The sequence below is a fragment of the Galleria mellonella genome, unplaced genomic scaffold (genome assembly GCF_026898425.1).
Source record: "Galleria mellonella isolate WM207_F2 unplaced genomic scaffold, CSIRO_AGI_GalMel_v1 utg38, whole genome shotgun sequence".
NCBI classification, from domain to species: Eukaryota; Metazoa; Arthropoda; class Insecta; order Lepidoptera; family Pyralidae; genus Galleria; species Galleria mellonella.
Window position 1 is genome coordinate 5192482 of NW_026442090.1, and position 16775 is coordinate 5209256.

Genomic DNA, 16775 nt, shown 5'->3' on the forward strand with positions numbered 1-16775 from the left:
TAACAAAGTATATATTTTTCATGTTCTTCTATAGCGCTTACCATATTTTTTGTTTATACAAGAGCCATATTGTCCCAATTATTTTATTCAATTGCTTGGTTTAGTTCCTACATTCTTACTTTGGTTGAGAGTGATCTTACATTATATATGCATTCCTTTTGGTATTGATCTATTTTTAATTTTGGTTTTTCTATTGTATTGCTTGAGTTGATTTTATTGCTACTTTCATTTTTACTTTTGGTATTTGTTATTTTATTTTATGGGTATTGATCGTCTTCCCCCATAGAGACCAGCCGGCTTAGGATGCATTCTGTTACTGTTACATTTGATGGTTTTAGTAAATTTGTTTTGTTTTGGTTTCGTTTGCTATAGATAGTTATTTGTTTTTTGCTAGTTCCGACATGGATGATGATCTTCCACGTGCTACATATGTAATTAAGTATGTTTTGTTTTGGTTTGTCTTACATTAAATCTGCAGGTAAAACAGAAAAGAAAATAAGAAAATTGACCTAAATTTGAATACAATCAAAACAAAGATCATGGCAAATCACAACAAAAAAGTAATCAAATTAGAAGAGAAACCTATAGAATATGTGGTTAATTATGTGTACCTTGGTAAACTGGTCTCCTTCGAAGCGAACAGCAGGGAAAATGAAGTTAATAGAAGAATAAATATAACATGGAAGAAATACTGGGCTCAAAAATAAATCCTTAAAGGGAATTACAACCTTAACTTGAAAAAGATAACTATGGATTCCTGCATCCTTCCAAGCCTAACATCTGCATGCCAAATATGGACCTATTATAAAAAAATAAAGAACAAAATCCTATCATGCCAGCATGCGATATAAATGAGACGTCATTACGTTAGATACATTTGTCAATATTAAGTTTGAAACTAATTGTTTCGATATTAAAATTTGTTTATATTTAAGGTCAGCCTACCTAAATATCATAATATTTATAAAGAAGTAAAGGTCCTGGTAAACATTTTGTGCCATCTACCATGTTAGTATATAAATATCGAATTGCAGTTGATATCTTTGGTTAATATCAATGCTATTTAATTCATAGATTGTGTCGAGACACATGTCATGACATGTCTTATGACAGCGGAGCGGTGACATTAGATTCCTACACAAAACGATCAACCTTAATTAGATAAGGGGGAAAGGGATTCTTAGTAATGGAGACTAAGAATCCCATTGCTAGCAATATATCCAACCAGGTCGACCTCCTCGCGGTTTCTCTCCTCTGGAAACTATCATGATTAATTCCTAATGAATTCATCATGATGGGCTAACTGGACTGTTTTCATCCTCATCGATCACTCTTTACTGGTGCCCCGCCAGCGTATCCCATTAGCGCAGGCGGGGTTACCACTCCATTTTCATCCAATAAAAAAAAACCTTAATTAGATCCTCTCTCTAATCTGTGATTTAAATATCTATCCGTTCTGTATAGCTTTTTAATAGATGATAATAAAATGGTAGTCTCGCCTACGCTAACGGTATATAGTGCCCTCTTATCTTATCTTATTTAACATCAGTTTCATTCACAGACAATATCTCTGTGATTTTATTACAACATTGCAATGCATAATCAATAAATTAACGACTACACATTAATCATCAATCAGTTATAAATGCTCACTTTTGTACTTTATCCGAGCAGTAAGTACTAACTCATTTTCGTGTATAATATAGTAGATAAAATTTATTTGTTATCTATGCATATTTATTTTTTTATATATGTAAATTTTAGTAGGTATATATCAATTATTACTAGTACTGCATTCGAGTATTCTGACATTTCCTAAAATTGACTGGGAGTAAATGCTTTTAACATTATGTACGCCACGTACACATACATTGTTACTATTATTTTTTTAATGTTCAATCATCTTCCCTCTTAAGAAGAGGGGATGGCAAACTAACAAACTAACCAACAACTAACAAAACTAACAAAGGGATTCAAGGCCTCAGAGAGAGAAACCGGCGTATCATGTGGACAGTATTCAAGAGCACTGCTTTTTGCATCTTTTCCGGGAGTGAGCTGCTTCGGAATTTCAACCGTCTGTTCCAGACTTGTGGGAATAAGACTGTTCAACTACAGAACGATTGGAATGTTTTCAGCGGATGTCACCCCAACCTTTCGGTCACTTCGTGAGTCAAGTCAATAAACAAATAATTTCTCTTATGGGTTTCGGCTTTCACGAGATTCTCGTCATGCAATATGGAGACATCCACCAAGAACCTCTTCGAGAATAAGATGCATATAAATTCATAATTATTATATCAGATTTATTATCTGCGAAGGTCATTATTATTGTTTTGCTTGTGAACTTTCGATAGATGTTTGCAAGGCCACATCTGAACTAAGACATGAATAATTGAAGGACAGTACTATTCACAGCCAAGTGTAAAGCCAAATTTTTCAGCGATATTCGACGCATTAGGGTATGAAGACGAAAACGAATGATTTTCAGATGCTTATATCCACGAAAGTGACAGGTTTTGGGGATCTTAATGTATTAATGTAAGGAATTATAAAAAAAAGTGCTAAATTAGTTCCAAAAATTTTGGTGATTTGTGATATAAATTTTTTATAATATAAGTTTTGGAAATGTGTAAAACAAATTCGTTTTTAACTTTCAACACTGGCGTTCGCAATGTCAAGCGAACTAAAGCATTTTTAGACGAATTACATGCACGCCGTAGGCATCAATCGCTTATTCAGTCGAAAGAAACAGTTTTGATATGAGGTAAACGATTTGAAATAATAACTTTGAAATACCAGTAGCTTCTTTATTGGTTTTATCAGGATAAGGTCTTTACAAAATTATTGAAAAAATTACAATTACCTTTAGCTTAAAATGAGTATTGAGTTTCTTTCCAGTACTTTATATAATTTAAAGCAATAATATAAGTATCATAGTTACATTTTATTCAAAATAACTCTTTTATATGCGGTTATAATAAATACAACTGACTAACATAATTCCATCGTAAATAATACATAGCAACAGAAATACGCTATCTACGTCATATAAAGTTCAAATTTCTATCAAAACGTTTTAAACGCTTTAGTCATACTGCTAATTCAACTACAAGGCGTTAGTTTACAACCAACTACCCTCATTTTCTACACTCTGATGTTTTCCTTATTATAATAACTTTGACCACATATAAATACTGAAATATTAATTGAAAAGATCTTTAACACAATTATTCTTAGTTTCCTTTAATAACCGGTGAACATCAGTAGTTAGAAAATGTCAATTTATATCAGTCACAGTCAAGTTATAGGAAACATAATATTAGGAAATATTACAGATCTAACATTCGAAATTGTGTAACAAATATTATGGATTATTTTACTGTACCTATTATGAAAACGAATTAAGAGAGATAAACAATTGGACAAGACATATATTACGATTACAATATCTAAATCAAATTTGTACAGAGTAACATTGAGTAAGTCGTGTGCATCGCAAACGTTGACATATTCAACAGTGAATTTATTATTTTTCCTCCTAAATTCCTTGCGATGGAAAAATAAAACGTAACGAGCTTTTAAATATGGAAACTCAAACTTGTCAAGTAACTTACCACTAAAATAATCACAAATACATAAACTTAACACGTAAGCGTAACTAAAACGAACTAACTTTAAGAATATCGTGCTATAATAAATGCATAATATAACGTTTGGGATGAGCGTGATGTTACCAGTGAAGAAGCTCCGATTGTGGGGGGCTAGGGGAGGTGTTACACGGCTACGACTCAACAGCGACAATGGGTAACATTTTGTAATGTTTGATGCATGCCAACCATCGTCTGCCCGTCGCCTCGGCTGTACCACAGTTCCCTCTGTGACGTTCGTAAAGCAAGGGAAATCTACGCGTGGATGAGGAGTTTGAGGGAAATAGGGGAAAGGTGATGCGGGGAAGTGGGACAGTTGGAGAGACTTTGCAACTGAGCAAATGATGGTTATCGACTGCAAAACTTTGTTCAATGTGCCCCATAGTTATTTCTTCTTTTGGGCCTTCTCAGCGGCCTTGGTAATTTTACCCGTAGTTACTTCTTTGAATGTAACGCTCTGTAACAAATGATAATCGTATATTTATATAAAGAGATGATGAAACTACATCATCAAATTTGGATGAAGAACAAGGACAGATGAAAATTTCAATTATTCATTGAGTATTATTATATACCAGATTATAGTAGATATTTACCAGAGGAAGACTTTGTACAAAAGTCGTTTGCTTGGGCACCTCTGTCCCATTCGTGTTTCAACCGTGAAGCAGTTGTGTTTACATGGCTGCGTTTCGGTTTGAAGGGTAGGATATGGTAGTGAATTTACAGGTTACAGAGGAATAACACCTGAGTCCTCAGGAATGGCAACGCATGGGGGTATACTCTGTTATGTCCATGGGACTGCTCATGTCTATAGGTAATTGTTACTACTTTCTATCAGGTGGGCTGTCAGCTTGTTTCCAATTCTAAGTTGCATAAAAAAAAAGAGTAGACACCCCAATGTAATAGCCTCACTCATTTTTATACCAGTAGGTATTACAATATGCCTACTATACATAGGTACATTATCCAATATTGAATTAGATATTCAATGCATTAAAATACTAATAAATTCCAAACTTAAGGTCTATGGGATGGTAAGTAAAGTATCACACGTGTGTAAGTGCTCTAAAGCTAGCTGAATGCCGAGTGTGTTTCTAAGTGCAAACAAATTGTTTATTACGGCAAAAAAGGTATTTGTCTTTGTCACCTTGATGACGCCGACAGCGACGGTCTGGCGCATATCCCGCACGGCGAAGCGGCCGAGTGGCGGGAACTCCTGGAACGACTCTACGCACAGCGCCTTCGTCGGCACCAGCATCACAATCGCCGCGTCGCCAGACTTTATCGACTTCGGGTCCACTTCCGTTGTTTTACCTATTACAGAGTCGACAGTATAATATGTTAGGTACTTAAACTCGACTAGCGATACCTAATGATGATAAATGAGATTTTAGTTTTTATTAAAGTCGATCCCGAGACTCTTTCTTATACATATGTTTCCGATTATGCTCTCTTGAAAACTTAATGTGTCTATTTTTTTATTCACATATCAACTATGGAATGCCAGAATCAATCATGAACTATCACACTTACTGTGTACTTATAATCTTCTATGTATACGAGTATAAATAAATCACTAAAATGTGTCGTTAAGCGCAAAACTTGAGAACGACTGGACCAATTCGTCACTTTTTTATGAACAAAAAAATTGCGCGGAAAAACGTTATACCCCCCTTTTTCCCATACAAACTGTTCTAATTTGTAATAGGAGGTACCACTTCTGTTGAAACAACAAGTTCTATTAATATTATAAATGCAAAAGTTTGTAACGATGGATGTTTGTTACTTTTTCATGCAAAAAACGGTTTTGAATTAAATTTGATACACGGGCAGGCTATACCCTAACTTAGCATATGGGATACTTTATACACTATTTCACGTGGGGGAAGCTGCGGGATACAGCTAGTTCATAATAATGATAAATATCTAGATAGGTCACAAGATCAAATTGGTGAAGTATGTATAGACAAAAAAGATAATAGGCATTTTCGTTGCAGAGTGTACATACCGGTACGGCGGTCGCACTTCTCCTTGATCTCGGCGAACTTGCAGGCGATATGAGCGGTGTGGCAGTCCAGCACCGGTGTGTACCCGTTACTGATTTGGCCCGGGTGGTTCAGTACGATCACCTGGCCGCAGCACCAAAATTTTAATATAACTAAATAGATAACTTAACACATATATTTACAACCTATCTATTGTGGGGGGGTTCCCCCTGGAAGCCGTCGTGGTTAGTTCTAGTGGAATTCGTCACGATGGGTTAACTGACCTGCCTTTTCATCCTCACCTGTCATCCCTCATTGGTGCCCCACCGGTGTATCCCTGTGGCGCGGGCGAGGTTACCATTCCATTATCACTCATTAAAAAAACCTATCTATTGTGGGGGAAAGGGATTGTTAGTAGTGGGGTCTAATGAACCCATTGCTATCAATACACCGTATCACGTCGACATCGACGTGGTTTCCCCTGGAAGTCATCGTGAACAATTTTTGTAGAATTCGTCACGATGGGCTAACTGACCTGCTTTTTTTTATACCACTGAGGTGGCAAACAAGCATACGGCCCACCTGGTGGTAAGCGGTTACCGTAGCAATGTATGTACCGTAGTACTGCTTCATCCTCACCTATCATCTTTCACTGGTGTCCCGCCAGTGTCTGGTGTCCCGCCAGTGTTTACCGATAACACGGGCGGGGTTAACATCCATTAAATCACCATAAAAAAAAACCTATCTATTGTCCACTGTTGTACTAGATCTCCTATATTACGCCACAAAGTATGATCCTACGCTATTTGCATCCAGCAATCCCTAGCAGCTATAGACATCGTCCATCATCGCGTCTAACATTTGATGAATCCAGTTTAAGCACGTAACAATACCTAATTATAATAATAATGCGCTATCCCAAGTACCACCTACTCGTGTATATTTCCAATCGGTGCCTGATTTAAGTATATTTTCATAGAATGAAATATAGACTATTTATCATCTTATACTGTTAGTAAAATCTACAGCACTGTTCCCGAGTCATAATCTGTGAGGGCGTAATGAGGTTTCATTCATACAAATACATATCATATTTGTCAATATTCAAAAATAATTGAACATATCACCAGTTTGAATACTTAAAAAATATTCTGTTAACGGAATAATACGTTGCTCAGCTTAAAATTTAAGCTTAATATTTTCTGTGATCATTCTATGAGAGTTGCTCTCTTAAAAATAACATTGTCATAAATATCAGTAAAACCTAAGCCGCAAAATATACGATACTTCAGTTATGACATAGAGTATGGACTAACCTTGAGACACCAGACAGACGAATATGTTTACAATTAGTTTAAGAAACCAAATAAACTTTCAATATGAAATGCTAAACAAAACATGAGATATTTCTTTTTTATTCTTTATTGTACACAAACATAATGTTAAGAACAATTAATTTTAAACGTAATGTACAAAGGCGAGCTCATCTCATATAAGAGATATTCATAGTGAGCTACGATTATGAGCAAACTGCAACATGTACAGTTAACTACAAATTTACGCGTTAAAATATAATACGTAAGTTACTTCGTTAATATCATAATCATCATCCATGAGGCTTTTTAAATTGTTAATGGTCAGTATGTTTTTCTAATAGGTACACGTTTTTAAACAGGAAATGAAGATTACCACAGGAATGTCGAAATCAGAATTAGACCTAAAAATAACAATTAACAAACAGAAATTTTCAACGTGAACAGAATAAGCAGCTATTTAAAAGCAATAAAAATGAAATTGCATAATAAACCAAATTTTATCAATGTTACCGCATATTAATAGATGTTATTATACAAAGAAGTTCACAATTTGTGACCGGATTAGTTAACGGATAATGATCGCTAAGTTGTTTTTAATTATTTATACACCTATGTATTAATTACAATAAGGTTAGGGAACAAACGAAGCGAAAAAAAATAATACTAACCTTATAGTAAATAAAAACCAAAAATCTTTTTGCCTTATTATATTGCAAAATATTGTTTAAATATTTTTGTTTAGAGCATCATAACCCGGTATACTACCCTGATATATTAGAATACAATTTATTCTAAAGGCTTTATGACAGGTTTTTTGTGGAGTAAAATGTACTTGTTAAGATATGTACTGGGTGTACATTATAAATACTAGACTCTAATTGCTACTACTAAATAAGTAGGTACCTACAAGTATCCATATGATTGTGAGTTTTATACAGCCTCCCTGACTGTATAAAACTTGTCTGTTTGGGTAAGTACCTCTATACCACTCGTGCCTCCGTCGTAAAGCAATTATATTTCATGGCTGATCTTCGATTTGAAGAAGTTTGATCGTAGTGAAACTATAGAGTACAATACTTGTTCACACATAACACTTCGGTATTTAGCATTCCGTTTTAAATGTAAAATAGTCTATAATCAAAGTGTGAATCTACATATTTCTTTTTAGTTTGTACCTGAGCGGTGAAGTCCGAAGCGCCTTTGGGTGGTGCGTTCTTCGAATCACCAGCCACATACCCACGACGCAGCTCCTTTACGGAAACGTTCTGCAATATCAACGGAAACTTTCTATTATAACGTTCCAGTCTCTGTTGAAACTGGGAAAAGAACCTCTACCTATCAATAGATTATGTTTCACTGCCGCATGCATATGATAGAAAAAAATCAATATTACACGGTCTTATTTTCCAAGCTTGTAATAACAATTACTAATAATATTACTATTTTCTGCCTCGGCCTTCTTGTTTATCGTTTCGTTTTAATTTACAAACTTATTCTTCACTTACAAAAATGTCACGTTTATAACTAAGAATGGCACAATAAGGAAAAGTCTGAATTCCCTTCTTAAAAAAAACTAAAACCAACTAAAACCTATCTTAACTGTTATAGTATTTTGTCACTTTCTTTCAAATTAAGAATTTAGCACAAAAAAAAAAGAATACTGTTGAGGTTTTTATGAATAAGAGCATAAAACTCTACAATGATTAAGATATATGACGAACTAAACAAAACAGATAGATATTCTGAATGATTACAACGAAATTGTCATGTACCTTGACGTTGAAGCCAACATTGTCCCCGGGCATGGCCTCTTGCAGCGCCTCGTGATGCATCTCCACCGATTTCACCTCAGTGGTGATGGCCGCCGGAGCAAATACCACCACCATACCTGCGCGATCAGGTCATCATCCATTAGGATTCGATAACACAAATGCTCACGCAAATAAAAATACAAATTCATTATCAATTTTATAAAAGTCAGGATTCTTTCAAATACAGTTACAAAAAACATATATAATAAAAATTATCTGCCGCTAAATATCAGATTGTCCTTTAAACGTTTATTTCTATTCGAGAACTTTCTTCTGCATCAGTTATCGAGTCCGATTATGTGTTCTATTTATTAATTACATATTTGCGATTCCCGATGCTTCAGACGATATTGACCTCGGCCTTTTTGTTGTATCTCCGGACATCCTTGTTTCGAATTCGTGCAACCGTATCACTTATTCGTAATCTTAGTTAAACTCCAATTAATTAGTCCAGTACGAAATAAATATTTTCTGTGCGATTAGCAATACCTAACGTTTGATAAATAAAGTCGTTTAAACGTTGTGCTGTCAATATAATTGTAACGATCTAATTTCTGAATTCAGGTGCTTTAAATGATTATTTTAAAGGTACTTTAAGATAAGTATATTATAAATCACACACCAAATTTATTATACAGAAAACATTCATCTTTTGTGAATATCTCACAAGAGGTTTTAGTGATGTTTTAATAGGGGCGCTGGTGCCCATCATTCGACCATTAACTTCCCTTAGTCGCCTCTTACGACACTCACGGGAAAGGAAGAGGTGGCCTTCATTCTATGCCGGAACCATACGGCTTATTTATAATAATATTAATTCATTTTACAATTACATTATTATTTCGGTCGAGTTTTAAGGACCCCGAACATTGCCTAACATATGCTCCTTAGAGCCACTCACCAGGCTTCAGTATCCCGGTCTCGACGCGGCCGACGGGCACGGTCCCAATGCCGCCGATCTTGTACACGTCTTGCAATGGCAGCCGCAACGGCTTCTCCGTGGGACGCGACGGTGGCTGAATTGCGTCCAGCGCCTACGTACGTACATAGTGAATGTAAATAATATTCTATACTGTATAAGAGTTGTACCTATCTGAAACCCAGGCTTTTATGAGACTCAACAAGCTTACGGCTCACCAGATGAAAAGGAGTAAGTTTATAGACAAATTACTGGAAGAATACAATTATATTTTTTTATTATTTCAGCCCTTAACTGTCCACTTCTGAACATAAACTTTCCCTTCCCCATAAGGGGAGTTTAGCTAATAGTTGTTAAGCTAGGCAGGCGAATTGGCAACCGCAGTTAGGCTTTTACAGTTTTGTGATGTTTTAAGAGCCCATCCCTCCACCATAAGTTCCCTTAGTTCTTTCGACACCTACGGGAAAGAAAGGGGTGGTCCATTCTATGCCGTGACCGACACGGTAGATGACAGAAGAATACAATATATTGTGTATATAATTCGCGAGGATTAAGTTGTTCAATTGCTATGGTCTTCAACTTTCCCCATTGAATATAAGAATAATTTTTATTCAGTTTCATTACAGAAAAGTATTAATGTATGACCATGCGTCTATTTATGTAATTAATAATGTAATGTAACATAATTAATACAGTAATGTATCTTAAAAGTATTGTATTATAATTATGTGTAAGTATATTTTTATTTATATTGTTTATTCTGCGTTTAAATTTAGCCCTTTTCCCCCCTTTTCTAGTTTTATTACTTTTCTGTTACGGCTTGACCAGACACAATTTTAATTATTCCTCTCCATCCTAAGGTTGCCCGGAAGATTGCTATTTAGCGATAAGGATGCCCATTGACGCCTCTTTAACTTGCTAGTATGTAATTAAGTATTAATTTTGTTTGTGTACATATTGTTAATCTTTATAATTTGTATCATTCTTTAAAGGGAACAATTAAGAGTTTTTATTCATTCATTCATGATTACTACACTTTGCGAGTTTCAGAATGACATGTCCCATCTGTCATTCATTTATAGGGTAGGTAAAGAGAACCAAATACCAAAAGCCCCTTACCTTAACATGTTGTAACATTCATAACTACTATCACTTATGCAGTAAACGTCCTTACTCAAATGGAAATTTTATCTCAGTCAATTGTAAATTATAATTGTTGATCTGATTTCCTCTTAATAAATAAATGAAATACAAGTATGTCCTAGTCGCAGATTACATTTAAGATATAGACAGAAGATAGCAAACTTAGAAACGTGACCATACTTTTTTATCAATAATATAGACAAACTTAGGTATCTCATTTATCTACTTTCTTTTGCTTGCTTCATAGTTGAACAGTATCACAAATAAATAACATATCACATATAGTAATTTATTCAAGCTGGGCGATTGCGAGTACATATTATGATGGTAGTTTCTATGTGACATGACCAATTATAGTTACCTCGATAAGCGTCTTCCCTTCGACCTTGCCATCCTTCCGGTCAATGGTCCAGCCCTTGAACCAGGGCATTTTGTCGGAAGGCTCCAGCATATTGTCCCCGTGCCAGCCAGAGATTGGCACGAATGCCACCGTTGCCGGATTGTAGCCTGTATTTTCCGACATCAATTTAATACAAATATTATGCACGATTTCATAATCAAAGTTGATAGGTAACTAGTTATATAATTTAACTAAATGTTAAAGATGAAAGTAGAGTTTTATTAGCTAAAATTCATATTTTTGTTTATGTTAAAAAATGGTAAAATTGCCTCCTTATTTCAATAAATGCTATATTCACAATTCTTATAGTATTTAAGTTTTTTAGGAATAGCGGGATACCTATAAGAGAAAATAAGTGACGATGAAGTTAGGTCATCTACATCACCTATCATGACGAATTCATTAGTACGATGGCTTCCAAGGGAAACTGCGCAGTTTCTCTGACAGGGCATATATTGCTACTAAGAACAATAACACTACCAGTTCTTCCCTTGAGTATAATCAGTTGGTTTTATGAAAGCTTACCAATTTTCTTGATGTAAGAAGACACCTCTTTTTTAATTTCTTCATATCGCGCCTCGTGATACGGCGGTTCAGTGGAGTCCATTTTATTGACGCCCACAATCAACTGTTTCACGCCGAGCGTGAACGCAAGAAGCGCGTGCTCGCGCGTCTGGCCATTCTTGCTGATACCCGCTTCAAACTCTCCAGTACCAGCTGCTACTATCAGCACTGCACAGTCCGCCTGATAACAATAATTACAATTGAGTGACGCAGTCTAAATTAGATGATCCTCAAAATATTTAGAACGTGCGTTGAATATAACATTGAATTAAATATAAACAATAATGGAAAATAACATAGGCAAATAGCACTTACCTTACTACAGATTTAATTATTTTATAGAGTTTTATTATTAACATAAGATCTAACAATAAAGTCTCAAATATGACCTTCAATGTAATTATGCACCTTAATGTGTATATATGTATATTGAACAGGTCAGTGGAAGAACAAATTGTAATAATAATTGTAGTATACCTGGGAAGTTCCGGTAATCATGTTCTTGATGAAATCGCGATGTCCGGGGGCATCGATGATGGTGACGTAGAACTTGGCGGTCTCGAACTTCCATAGGGCGATATCGATGGTGATACCGCGTTCACGCTCTGCCTTCAATTTGTCCAATACCTTCATGGGATGAAAGAGGCGCTTTCAAAGTTACAGTATAAAAATGGGGATAGTTTTTATGAAATTCGTAATTTACGTTTAATCAGCATAAGCACATAATAATTATAATATTGAAACTTCAAAATTTTCTCATTTAGTAAAATTTTTGTAAAATTTATTGCACTTTATAATCATGCCTTTTATAAGAGTCAAGCTAGGATATTGCTACTATTTTGAATATCTTTGTACAAAGATATACCAATAGAAGAGTTTGGAGTCTTAATGTTGAATAATTGAGATATACTTCTATATAGCCTATAACACATACCCAAGCGTACTTAAAGGAGCCTTTGCCCATTTCTTGCGCCTCCTTCTCGAATTTTTCGATAGTCCGCTTGTCGATACCACCACATTTGTAGATGAGATGACCAGTGGTAGTGGACTTGCCAGAGTCCACATGACCGATCACCACGATGTTAATATGAGTCTTCTCCTTACCCATGTTGACCTCTTAGGTATCAAAACACGATCTAAACCGTGCACAATCTTAAACAAAAAAATATATATGATTTTTTTATAAACGAATATAGACTACAATAATTTCCGTTCAGTGCCGACACTAAGAGGGTGGGAGGGAGTTTCTTTAATGGAATAGTATACCACCAAAGGGAGAGTGTATAAAAGTCAGTTACTTAGGTACCTCTCTCCTACTCGTGTTTTTAACGTAAAGCAGTTGTGTTTATATAGCTGTGTTTCTGTTTGAAGGGTGGGATATAGCAATGAATTTACAGGGTACAGAGGCATTATTCCTTAGTCCTCAGGAATAGTAACGCATGGGGGGGGGAGGGTATTATAAGCGAAACAGTGTATTCTGTTATGTCCATAGTACTGTTCATGTCTATAAGCGACGGTTACCATTTTCCATCAGGTGGGCCTTCAGCTTGTTTGCCATTCTAAGTTGCATAAAAAACCCTGCCTGCGCTATCAGTATATTCTGACAAGGCACCAGTGAGAAATAATAAACAAGGATGAAAAGGCAAGTCTGTTAGCTCATCGTAGTGACTCAAGAATTAACCATCATGGTTTCCAAGGGGGTCTGCGTGGAGGTCGACTTGATAGAATGTATTGCTAGCAATAAGGCTGTTAGACCCCATTACTAACAATCCCTTCCTCCAGGGGGAGGGAGGCTATCTCAATTAGCAGGGGTGCTGAGATTTAAGAGAGAGGCACCATAGGATTAATTTTATAATAAATAATATTTTATCAGGTAATTTGGAGAAACGCTATCCTTTTTCGCTACGGGATATTCATTCATCCATTCATTTCGTGTAGGTAACCTGCTGAAGTAGATATCTCTGAGTCTAGATAGATGTCTCAGTTATAGTTATAGAGTTATCAGTATCTACATTCAAATACAGATTTATATTTACTATTATAATAACATTTATTATAATAACATTCAAATACAAATTTTTGTTTATGAATAAATAAAATAAAAAAAAAAAAAAAAAAAAAATTGTATTATAGATATTAAATTGCTGACTAATAATAGTGGAAGGGGAAAAACACCGCTTATCTGTATTGTAACACATATCTCTCGTAAATCGTCGTTTAGGCATTGGGCATTTACGAATCCAAACAAAAGACTACCGACTCTATAACGATCAATAGAAACATTTAAAATTTATTATTATTAATAATAGTAATAGCTATTAGTAACAATAATAAATTTTAATAGCTCAAAAAGTTGATAGAGTAGATTGTTGTGGAACACAAGTTATTTTTGAGATATGTCCTATATAGTGGCGTAACAATAGGGTGGCCGAGCGAGTAAAATGCCACGAGCTCCCGGCCTAAGGGAAACCTACTGTTGCTCTTATGAAGTGCACATGATGTGAAGAGTTAATAAAGTTGATAATCTGTGGTGATCGATAAGCGATTAGTATATTTTATACAAAAGTATAAGCGCCATCAGGCAGATTTACCGTATATAAATACAGCAACATTTATTAAAATAAAAAGAATTCTAAGGTTTTATGAATTTCTATTATCATTTATAATAAATTCGCATGGACTGTTTGTTGTCTAGGTACTAAAAATGCCTTGTATTAGTTAACTATATATTAGGTACCATTTCCTATTATTGTTATTTCTTTATATATATATTTTTGTTTATTCTTTTTTATTACAAATTAGCACCGAAAATTTGTTTAAAAGTACATTATACCTACTTTCCCTAATATTTACCGACAGAATGAAATTAGTAAATAAGTATCAAATTGGAGCTTATATAATATCCAAAATAACTTATTATCATACTAATCTTACTAATATTACAAATATGAAAGCTAGTAAAAATGTTTGTGCGTATGTTTGAATATTTGATACTTAATCACGCTTAAACGGTAAAATTATTTAAATTAAATATTGATAGGTACACGCGGCGGGTAGGCTGTATTCTAGCTTAACAAATTATACAAAGTATCCTATGTATCACCACACTGGCAATGCCGTGGGAAAAGGCTAGTTTGTAATAATTATTTTAATCGCATAAAGATATTACGTACGATTAAGATTATGAAATTGTAGTAGATAAATCCTACATGCAATTACCTAACGTGCATTTAAAACATAGAAATAACAATAAAATACAACGTAGCAATTGCACTCAATGCATCAAATGCAAGTAGGCACCTCGTAAAGCAATTAGTTGCAATATTCCGCGAAAAGTATTAAAGCTCTAAATGCCGAGCGTGCGCACAGGACGTCCGGGACATCAATACAGGCGCCCAGCCTTCCAAATATAGACAATCTTACGCTCACCTTCACAACCCCTAATAAACTCGGAAAAAAAAGCAAAAGCATTTATTATTTTGAGATGTTCTAACGATTTAATATTAACAACATATCTCGTAACGCATTTCGGGAACTCTATACTAAAAAGTCATATAAGCATTTTACATAATCAAATAATAAATTACACTTGCCTATATGTATAAATATCTATACATTACATTATGGGAGGTCCAACTATTGTAAAGTATCAAGTATTTTTCGTTCTCTAGGTACACATATGAGTGGGACCAAGTATTTTATAGAATTGGTACTTAAGCAAGTATATTTTAGTTGTACAAATATTCATCTGCATAACTTGATATCGGTATAAACTTTATATACAATTTTAGTACATTACACGAAAACAAATATAACAAAGACTTATTCGAGTATATGTAATTTATAGCCATATCTATAGTGGATGTACGTATTTATATACAAGATACGTTTCAAAATTAGAATAACGGCATCCGTTGCACTAATACGTGGCTAATGTACCTATTCACCGGCGACGCACATGGGCTTCACAGCTTGATCGCGTCCATCTTGTATATGTCTCTGTATCTTATTTATTTTTTATTTATAAAATCATAGGCACCATATAAAAACTTATTCATGTTTAACGTATACTAGTGAAGATGAACAATGACACGTCTTAATAATAATAAATTCAAAATTCGAAAAATACAATTTGGCATGTCATTGCCCAAAACGGTTGAACAGCAAGTATACTAAAGGTAATTTATGAAGTAGCATTTTCCATTAAAATAATAATACTAATGTAAGCTTTAGAATTTATACAACTGAATTACCTATAGTACAAATAGAATACGACGACAGACTATAACGATATTTTTAAATAATGTACCCGTCTACCTACTTACCTATTACTTAAACAGCAACGTTAAAGATTTAAATAAAAACTATACATGATATTACGCAAAACCAAGCACAATATATCTCATTTAACAGGAAAATAAATTGCGTAATTAAGATATGCGGTAGGTACCGGTAGAATTACAACAATCTGAATAAGAATGAAAATTAGATAATTTTATATCGAAAATCTTTGCACCGCTGTATATAAATAATGTGTCTTACACTTGAGTTATATATAAATGATTAAAAAAGCAATAATATTTAGTAATAAAATAAGAATCCTTACCCTTAGCAGCCGCAGTCACGAATTTTCCGAGCGATTTTCTTCGAGCATGCGCCGTAAAGTTCGCCCGGGAAACACAATCAATAAAATCAAATAGTTTTTTTATTAATTTAAATTTTATCAAAATCATATATTATAAACATTTTTAACCATAGTAAATCATAAATTAAATTATTTATGCTTTGCCTAATTGCATTATTTTGTAATAGTAATAATTGTAAGAAAAATATACCCGCACAACCGGATGTATGAAGTTTTCAGAATACTTTGTCTATGATTTATAAAGAAAGGAAATAAATAGGTAGGTATACAAGAGTACGTAAAAGTGGCAAATACAATAAATTATGAAAAAAATAATACGTTTTTAATCAAAAAATCTATGTCATA

The 16775-nt window shown here is 34.3% G+C and overlaps 1 protein-coding gene across 1 annotated transcript; it reads right to left on the bottom strand.

The window, feature by feature from the left end:
* Positions 1–2793: 2793 nt before the first annotated feature.
* On the bottom strand, positions 2794–16486 carry LOC113522976 (elongation factor 1-alpha 2). Its single transcript, XM_026908832.3, has 11 exons — positions 16392–16486; positions 12720–12937; positions 12263–12412; positions 11747–11966; positions 11183–11328; positions 9661–9793; positions 8721–8836; positions 8124–8213; positions 5656–5776; positions 4795–4961; positions 2794–4104 (listed from the first exon to the last, which is right to left on the bottom strand). The coding sequence occupies exons 2-11, from the start codon at positions 12891–12893 to the stop codon at positions 4033–4035; spliced, it is 1389 nt and encodes a 462-aa protein (XP_026764633.2). The 5' UTR covers positions 12894–12937; positions 16392–16486; the 3' UTR covers positions 2794–4032.
* Positions 16487–16775: the final 289 nt, after the last annotated feature.